The sequence below is a fragment of the Oncorhynchus mykiss genome, chromosome 13 (genome assembly GCF_057628025.1).
Source record: "Oncorhynchus mykiss isolate SJ-2025 chromosome 13, ASM5762802v1, whole genome shotgun sequence".
NCBI classification, from domain to species: domain Eukaryota; kingdom Metazoa; phylum Chordata; class Actinopteri; order Salmoniformes; family Salmonidae; genus Oncorhynchus; species Oncorhynchus mykiss.
In genome coordinates, this window is record NC_143034.1 from 14,620,001 (window position 1) to 14,630,000 (window position 10,000).

The 10,000-nt window shown below is 49.1% G+C and overlaps 1 protein-coding gene across 3 annotated transcripts in view; it reads right to left on the reverse strand.

Moving 5' to 3' along the window:
* LOC110514195 (lysyl oxidase homolog 4) overlaps window positions 1-10,000 on the reverse strand; it is a 41,644-nt gene that overhangs the window by 5,041 nt on the left and 26,603 nt on the right. For all 3 annotated transcript variants that reach the window (XM_090195333.1, XM_090195334.1, XM_036947988.2), the window contains 5 exons: window positions 9,184-9,351; window positions 8,195-8,357; window positions 7,588-7,831; window positions 5,648-5,763; window positions 3,052-3,188 (listed from right to left, as the gene is read on the reverse strand). In XM_090195333.1, coding sequence (XP_090051459.1) covers window positions 3,052-3,188; window positions 5,648-5,763; window positions 7,588-7,831; window positions 8,195-8,357; window positions 9,184-9,351 — 828 coding nt within the window. The remainder of the gene's footprint in view (window positions 1-3,051; window positions 3,189-5,647; window positions 5,764-7,587; window positions 7,832-8,194; window positions 8,358-9,183; window positions 9,352-10,000) is intronic.

Genomic DNA, 10,000 nt, shown 5'->3' on the forward strand with positions numbered 1-10,000 from the left:
GTCAGTCAGAGACCGTGACAGTGGGGTGGATGTCAGTCAGAGACAGTGGGGTGGATATCAGTCAGAGACTGTAACTGTGGGGTGGATGTCAATCAGAGACAGTGACAGTGGGGTGGATGTCAATCAGAGACCATGACAGTGGGGTTGATGTCAATCAGAGACAGTGACAGTGGGGTGGATGTCAGTCAGAGACTGTAACTGTGGGGTGGATGTCAATCAGAGACAGTGACAGTGGGGTGGATGTCAATCAGAGACCGTGACAGTGGGGTTGATGTCAATCAGAGACCGTGACAGTGGGGTTGATGTCAATCAGAGACAGTGGCAGTGGGGAGGATGTCAATCAGAGATCGTGACAGTGGGGTTGATGTCAATCAGAGACAGTGGGGTGGATGTCAATCAGAGACCGTGGGGTGGATGTCAATTAGAGACCGTGACCGTGGGGTGGATGTCAATCAGAGACTGTGGGGTGGATGTCAATCAGAGACAGTGGGGTGGATGTCAATCAGAGACTGTGGGGTGGATGTCAATCAGAGACAGTGGGGTGGATGTCAATCAGAGACTGTGACAGTGGGGTGGATGTCAGTCAGAGACTGTAACTGTGGGGTGGATGTCAATCAGAGACCGTGACAGTGGGGTGGATGTCAATCAGAGACCGTGACAGTGGGGCTGATGTCAATCAGAGACCGTGACAGTGGGGTGGATGTCAATCAGAGACCGTGACAGTGGGGCTGATGTCAATCAGAGACCGTGACAGTGGGGCTGATGTCAATCAGAGACCGTGACAGTGGGGTGGATGTCAATCAGAGACCGTGACAGTGGGGCTGATGTCAATCAGAGACCGTGACAGTGGGGTTGATGTCAATCAGAGACCGTGACAGTGGGGTTGATGTCAATCAGAGACCGTGACAGTGGGGTGGATGTCAATCAGAGACCGTGACAGTGGGGTGGATGTCAATCAGAGACCGTGACAGTGGGGCTGATGTCAATCAGAGACCGTGACAGTGGGGTGGATGTCAATCAGAGACCGTGACAGTGGGGTGGATGTCAATCAGAGACCGTGACAGTGGGGTGGATGTCAATCAGAGACCGTGACAGTGGGGCTGATGTCAATCAGAGACCGTGACAGTGGGGCTGATGTCAATCAGAGACTGTGACAGTGGGGTGGATGTCAATCAGAGACCGTGACAGTGGGGCTGATGTCAATCAGAGACCGTGACAGTGGGGTGGATGTCAATCAGAGACCGTGACAGTGGGGTTGACGTGCCTAAACATGGCCCCCTTCACCCCACAACTGAGTTAGCATAAAACACACAAACGCACGCAGATACACAGGCATGCACACACACACACACACACACACACACACACACACACACACACACACACACACACACACACACACACACACACACACATACATACACGTTTGCTTGCACACACAGACATACAGACACACTCCCTCGCTCACACACACTTTATTGTCAACTTAACTACTTTTGAATAAAGGGTTTCCTTGGCAACCACATAACGACGCGGCAGGCTGGGGCAACAGTCGTCTCGCCGGCCTCCGTTTGATCTCCCAACTTTATGACATGACGAGTGTGTCAGATGATATTCCCAGAAGGCAAGACTGAGTGTTACAGCCCAGCCCGACCAGTGCAGACAGACCACATACAGACAGGCCCCTGTAGGAGCGATGGGTTGGAGGATGGATGGACGGGCCACTCCCTCCTGTCTAAACAAATCCCTTTCATCTCTCTGCTATAGGCTGATGAGAAAGGATGTGATGTGTGGTGGGCCCGGGGGCGTGTGGTAAACATTGTGGTGGTTTAGTCACACAGAGGACCCAATCAGAGAGTCCTTATGGAAGGGGTTGGAATGGAACAGAGGGAAGGACGCAGGGTGACGTGATATAGGCTTTGTGATGTCACATCAGAAGCTTCAGAATGGAATCTTATAGAATTGAACAGAATCTTAGAGAATTCACAAGCAAACAACGTTATTTGAGCCATCTGATGACCAACTAGAAAAACAGAGATGAGATAAAGAAAGATAGAATGAAATCTGCTGCTGTGTCCTTCTCTGTCCCTTCTACAGGTTGTATCTCTGTCTCTGTCTCTCTCTCTCTCTCTCTCTCTCTCTCTCTCTCTCCCTCTCTCTCTCTCTCCCTCTATATCTCTCTCTCTCTCTCTCTGTATCTCTCTCTCCCTCTCTCTCTCTCTCTCTCTGTTTCTCTCTCTCTCTCTCTTGCTCTCTCTCTCTCTCTCTCTCTGTATCTCTCTCTCTGAGTATCTCTCTCTCTCTCTCTGTATCTCTCTGTATCTCTCTGTATCTCTCTGTATCTCTCTCTCTCTCTCTCTCTCTCTCTCTCTCTCTCCATTCCAGAGTGAGTATGTGAGCCCCATCCCCCTCCTCCTTGCAAAGGGGTGAGGGGTGAGGGTGTGCCTGGTGGGTGAGACTCTCTCATCAGTGGTAATGTGCTGACACAGTTTCCCTGTCACTGAGCCAAGCCTTTCTCTGAACGGTTCTACTAATGGCAGGTTATCACTCCCCTTAAACACAGGTTCAATACATCCCTTTATTTTAAACCCACACTTTCACTCAAACGACCTCCAAGCACGTGAACCAGCTGGACCGGCACGTGCAGACGGAGCCAAGACCCATTTATACTCCAGTTCTAGTCTGTATCACAGCGTTTCATCTCTTCCTGCTGGTCTCCACGGTTACTGGAGACAACACTTAGTATTCCTCTTCCAAAAACTAAAACACAGAGCTACAGTTGGTTTCCTTTCTTAAAAGTGTTCCATGCAAAAGTTAAGAGGCCGTTGATCCATTGATAAAGCTTGAGTGTGTGTGTGTCTGTGTATGTATGTGCATGAGAATGCGTGGGCGTGCGAATGCGTGTGTGTGTGTGTTTGTGTGCGTGTGTGTGTGTGTGTGTGTGCGTACGTGTGTGTGTGTGTGTGTGTGTGTGTGTGTGTGTGTGTGTGTGTGTGCGTGGGTGTGTGTGTGTGTGTTTGTGTGCGTGCGTGCGCGTGCGTGTTTTCTAACCTGAAAGATGTACTCCCCGGGGCTGATGTCTGTGATGTCGATCCACTGACAGTCGATGTCATGGCGATACGTATCCCAGCAACCTACCTGGATACCCTGCTCTCCCATGTTGTAGCATGCGTAGCGCTTCTGGATACCTGCATGTTGCCATGGAAACACAGTAAATGCAGTTGATGGTGACTGATCAAGTTGAAGATCAAGTTAAAGATTTGGATAAGCTCCAGTTCAAGTCTATTGTCACGTGAGAGATCTATTGACAGGTGAGAGATCTCGTGAGGTGAGAGATCTAGTGACAGGTGAGAGATCTCGTGACAGGTGAGAGATCTAGTGACAGGTGAGAGATCTATTGACAGGTGAGAGATCTAGTGACAGGTGAGAGATCTCATGACAGGTGAGAGATCTCATGACAAGTGAGAGATCTAGTGACAGGTGAGAGATCTAGTGACAGGTGAGAGATCTAGTGACAGGTGAGAGATCTATTGACAGGTAAGAGATCTCATGACAGGTGAGAGATCTCATGACAGGTGAGAGATCTCATGACAGGTGAGAGATGTCATGACAGGTGAGAGATCTAGTGACAGGTGAGAGATCTGGTGACAGGTGAGAGATCTCGTGACAGGTGAGAGATCTAGTGACAGGTGAGAGATCTAGTGACAGGTGAGTTGATTGGTGTGAAAGTGCATGGGGGGACTTGTGGACTGTTTAGGGTTAGGATAGGGGAAAGCCAGGGACTGGTCAAATTAGGCCATTTAAGATAAGTGACACAGGTGACGTACCGTCAGAGCAGTAGGTAAGGTGACGTGCCGTCAGGTCACTAGGTAAGGTGACATAGCGTCAGGACAGTAGGTAAGGTGACATACCGTTTCGGCACCAGGTAAGGTGATGTACTATCGGGGCAGTAGGTAAGGTGACGTACCATCGGGAAAGTAGGTAAGGTGACATAGCGTCAGGACAATAGGTAAGGTGACGTACCATCAGGGCACTAGGTAAGGTGACATACCATCGGGACAGTAGGTAAGGTGACGTACGTTCGGGGCACTAGGTAAGGTGACATACCATCGGGACAGTAGGTAAGGTGACGTACCATCGGGACAGTAGGTAAGGTGACATACCGTCAGGGCAGTAGGTAAGGTGACATACCGTCAGGGCACTAGGTAAGGTGACATACCGTCAGGACAGTAGGTAAGGTGACGTACCATCGGGACAGTAGGTAAGGTGACGTACCATCGGGACAGTAGGTAAGGTGACATACCGTCAGGGCACTAGGTAAGGTGACATACCGTCAGGACAGTAGGTAAGGTGACGTACCATCGGGACAGTAGGTAAGGTGACGTACCATCGGGACAGTAGGTAAGGTGACGTACCATCGGGACAGTAGGTAAGGTGACGTACCATCGGGACACTAGGTAAGGTGACATACCGTAGGGACACTAGGTAAGGTGACATAACTTCGGGACAGTAGGTAAGGTGACATAACGTCGGGGCAGTAGGAAAGGTGACGTACCGTCCGAGCAGTAGGTAAGGTGATGTACCATCAGGACAGTAGGTAAGGTGACATAGCGTCAGGACAGTAGGTAAGGTGACATACCATCAGGACAGTAGGTAAGGTGACATACCGTTCGGGCAGTAGGTAAGGTGACATACCGTCAGGGCACTAGGTAAGGTGACATACCGTCAGGACAGTAGGTAAGGTGATGTACCGTCGGGACAGTAGGTAAGGTGACATACCGTCAGGACAGTAGGTAAGGTGACATACCGTCAGGGCACTAGGTAAGGTGACATACCGTCAGGACAGTAGGTAAGGTGATGTACCGTCGGGACAGTAGGTAAGGTGACATAGCGCCAGGACAGTAGGTAAGGTGACATACCGTCCGGACAGTAGGTAAAGTGACATAGCGTCAGGACAGTAGGTAAGGTGACATACCGTCCGGACAGTAGGTAAAGTGACATAGCGTCAGGACAGTAGGTAAGGTGACATAGCGTCAGGACAGTAGGTAAGGTGACATACCGTTTGGGCACCAGTTAAGGTGACATACCATCAGGACAGTAGGTAAGGTGACTTACCATCGGGACAGTAGGTAAGGTGACGTACCGTCAGGACAGTAGGTAAGGTGGCATACCATCAGGACAGTAGGTAAGGTGGCATACCATCAGGACAGTAGGTAAGGTGACATACCGTCAGGACAGTAGGTAAGGTGACATAGCGTCAGGACAGTAGGTAAGGTGACATACCGTCAGGACACTAGGTAAGGTGACATAGCGTCAGGACAGTAGGTAAGGTGACATACCGTCGGGGCAGTAGGTAAGTTGACATACCGTCAGGACAGTGGTTAAGGTGACTTACCATCGGGACAGTAGGTAAGGTGACATACCGTCAGAACAGTAGGTAAGGTGACATAGCGTCAGGACAGTAGGTAAGGTGACGTACCATCGGGACAGTAGGTAAGGTGGCGTACCATCGGGACAGTAGGTAAGGTGGCATACCATCAGGACAGTAGGTAAGGTGGCATACCATCAGGACAGTAGGTAAGGTGACATACCGTCAGGACAGTAGGTAAGGTGACATAGCGTCAGGACAGTAGGTAAGATGACATACCTTCGGGGCAGTAGGTGTCCTCCAGACAGAAGCTGGCTTTGTGACCCTCAGCGATCTTAGTTCCATTCAGGGTCAGAAGGTCATAATGGGTGAACACCTCAATGCTGTGGTAGTGCCTGTGAGGAAGAGGAGAGGAGGAGGAGGAGGAGGAGGAAGAAAAACAGAGGTTATTAATGCTATTAATGCTATATGCCAGCAGCATACCACCCTGCATACCACTGCTGGCTTGCTTCTGAAGCTTGCAGGGTTGGTCCTGGTCAGTTCCTGGAGACCAGATGCTGCTGGAAGTGGTGTTGGAGGGCCAATAGGAGGCACTCTTCCCGCTGATCTAAAAAAATATCCCAATGCCCCAGGGCAGTGATTGGGGACACTGCCCTGTGTAGGGTGCCGTCTTTCGGATGGGATGTTAAACGGGTGTCCTGACTCTCTGAGGTCATTAAAGATCCCATGGCACTTATCGTAAGAGTAGGGGTGTTAACCCCGGGGTCCAAACCATCACGGTCACCTAATAATCCCCAGTTTACAATTGGCTCATTCATCCCCCTCCTCTCTCCTGTAACTATTCCCCAGGTCGTTGCTGTAAATGAGAACATGTTCTCAGTCAACTTACCTGGTAAAATAACGGATAAATAAATATTCAACATGAAGGGATTGGAGAACAGTTGACACACAATAACAATAGCACTGAAAGCTTGTTTGCTTGTCTGGTGTGTGAGGATAGGAGGATGATGATGTGTTTGTCTGGTGTGTGAGGATAGGAGGATGATGATGTGTTTGTCTGGTGTGTGAGGATAGGAGGATGATGATGTGTTTGTCTGGTGTGTGAGGATAGGAGGACGATGATGTGTTTGTCTGGTGTGTGAGGATAGGAGGATGATGATGTGTTTGTCTGGTGTGTGAGGATAGGAGGACGATGATGTGTTTGTCTGGTGTGTGAGGATAGGAGGATGATGATGTGTTTGTCTGGTGTGTGAGGATAGGAGGATGATGATGTGCTTGTCGGGTGTGTGAGGATAGGAGGATGATGATGGGTTATTCTACTGTTGTGTGACTTACTGTAAACAATACATCTATCAAATGAATTATTTCCTACGTTCATTTGATACAGGACGCTGACAGACAGAGATTTTTCTTTTTGACTCAGCTTTTTTTTGCGTAGCCGTGGCGATGAATATATATATAGACTACAATAGAAAAGAATACGAGACAGTTAGAGATCTGTTTGGAACCGTTCCCTCTTTATCACAACCTCACGCTCCCAGAATAGAACAGTAGACGCTGTGTTCGTCAGTTGGATTTGGACCCTACTGCTGTGGTCAGGAGAGTGACCAGGTTGTTCTCACTCTGTCGACCGCAGCAGAGCCACAACCACAAGCAGTAAAGAACCATTCCACTTTGAATGGTCACAGGCAAGACTGTTGACACGGTTGGTTCCAGAGGAAGGACAACCAGGTCAAGAATAACTGTTCTTTGTTTAGTTGAAAATGCCTATACCACAACCTCCTATCATCTCCATAAAACTACAACTACCACAATCAAACCCTCCTACACTTGTCTTTTAAAACTACAACTACCACAATCAACCCTCCTACACTTGTCTCTTAAAACTACAACTACCAAAATCAAACCCTCCTACACTTGTATCTTGAAACTACAACTACCACAATCAACCCCCTACACGTGTCTCTTAAAACTACAACTACCACAATCCAACCCTCCTTCACTTGTCAAAACACAACTACCACAACCAAGCTCTCTTAAAACTACAGCTACCACAACCTACAACCCATGTCTCTTAAAACTACAACTACAACAACCCCCTACCCTTGTCTATTAAAACTACATCTACCATCATTCACAACCCATGTCTCTTAAAACTACAACTACAACAACCCACTACCCTTGTCTATTAAAACTCCCACAACCCCCCTTTTGAGTACCTGTGACACTGGTGCCAGGTCCAGGACTCCCTGGTCGCTCTAGGTCTGAAGTCGGCCCGGCCCATGTTCATGATGCGTGAGGAGAATCGTAGCAGGCGTCTGTGTCCGTAAGGCCAGCTCATCCGGGCAGCAGAGGACGACAGACAGTTCTCCTCATTGGCACAGGTCAGGAGGTGCAAGGGGCGGTCCTCCAGGTAGGCTGTCTCCTGGACCAACTGGGCATCTAATACCAGGTCAGGGGCCGCTGGTGGGGGGTCAGAGGTTAGAGGTTAGGCGTAAGAGGTTAGCGTTGAAAGGTGAGAGGTTAAGGGTTGAAAGGTCAGCAGGTGGAAGGGTCTATGTGGGTGTTGTTGGGGATGTGTGTGTGTGTGTGTGTGTGTGTGTGTGTGTGTGTGTGTGTGTGTGTGTGTGTGTGTGTGTGTGTGTGTGTGTGTGTGTGTGTGTGTGTGCGTGCTTGCGTGATCGTGCGCAGGTGTGTGTGTGTGTGCGTTCGTCCGTGTGTGTGTGTGTGTGTGTGTGTGTGTGTGCTTGCGTGATCGTGCGCAGGTGTTTGTGTGTGTGTGTGAGTTCGTCCGTGTGTGTGTGTGTGCTGGTTGTAAGAACTCACTCTCAACACAGGTGACCCCAGCCGCCTTGCCATCTCCTCCCCTGGGACAGTAGACCTGTGTGTTCCTACGACACTGCTGTATGGACATCTCTGTGCCGATGCAGTGGGTTCCAGTCAGAACCACCTCTGCTGCCTCCGGAGCGCCGGGCCAGTACCACGTCTCCTGTAGGACACACACACACACACAGAACCATGAGGGCTGGAACTGAGTCAGTAGGTCACAGGACCAGTGCCAAACCCAAATCCTTTTCAGATAATGACTGCCTGTCATTACCATTATACATAATAGTTTCATTAACGGCCATTATCACATTCCTCCACTCTCTCTTTCTTTCTTTTTCTCCCTATGGGCTTTTAATACACACACACACACACACACACACACACACACACACACACACACACACACACACACACAGACACACAGACACACAGACACACACACACACACACACACACACACACACACACACACACACACCCTGAGAGAGAGTGAGTGAGAGAGGTACCAAAAGTTCAGGAGGGAAATCCTATCACAATAGTGTCCCCTCTACAAACTGATCAATTGTGTGTGCACCACAGGAGGCTGGTGAGGGGAGGACGGCTCATAATAGTGTCCCCTCTACAAACGGATCAATTGTGTGTGCACCACAGGAGGCTGGTGAGGGGAGGACGGCTCATAATAGTGGCCGGAAGGAAGCAAATGGAACGGTATCAAACGCCAGGAAACCTTGTTTGATGTATTTGACCATTCCACTGATTCCCCTCCTCCCCAATTAAGGTGCCACCAACCTCCTGTGTGTGTGTGTGTGTGTGTGTGTGTGTGTGTGTGTGTGTGTGTGTGTGTGTGTGTGTGTGTGTGTGTGTGTGTATGTGTATGTGTATGTGTGTGTGTGTGTGTGTGTGTATGTGTGTGTGTGTGTGTGTGTGTATGTGTGTGTGTGCACATTTGTACACCTGCGTGCCTCCATGTTAGTTTTGTTCATCACCTGGTGGGCTCTGTTTGCAAAGCCGTAGCCCAGCTGTCTGCACACCACCATGGCCTCGTTGATGCCCCAGTTCTCACTGCAGACGGCCCCCCAGCGCTGTACCCCTCCCACCTCCATCAGCACCTCTACACGCCCCTCTGCAGGCTCCCTGCCCCCCGCCAACCGCACCTGGCACAGACGGGTTAGAAACACTTCATACACACTTCATAGACACTTCATAGACACTTCATACACACTTCATAGACACTTCATAGACACTTCATACACACTTCATAGACACTTCATACACACTTCATACACACTTCATACACACTTCATAGACACTTCATACACACTTCATAGACACTTCATACACACTTCATACACACTTCATACACACTTCATACACACTTCATAGACACTTCATACACACTTCATAGACACTTCATACACACTTCATACACACTTCATAGACACTTCATACACACTTCATAGACACTATATATTCCTATTACCACTTTGTAAACACTAATGAATGCATTTTGCAATCATATCTCTGTCTCAGTGTGTATCTCTGTCTCAGTGTGTATCTCTGTCTCAGTGTGTATCTCTGTCTCAGTGTGTATCTCTGTCTCACTGTGTATCTCTGTCTCAGTGTGTATCTCTGTCTCAGTGTGTATCTCTGTCTCAGTGTGTATCTCTGTCTCAGTGTGTATCTCTGTCTCTGTGTGTATCTCTGTCTCAGTGTGTATCTCTGTCTCAGTGTGTATCTCTGTCTCAGTGTGTATCTCTGTCTCAGTGTGTATCTCTGTCTCAGTATGTATCTCTGTCTCAGTGT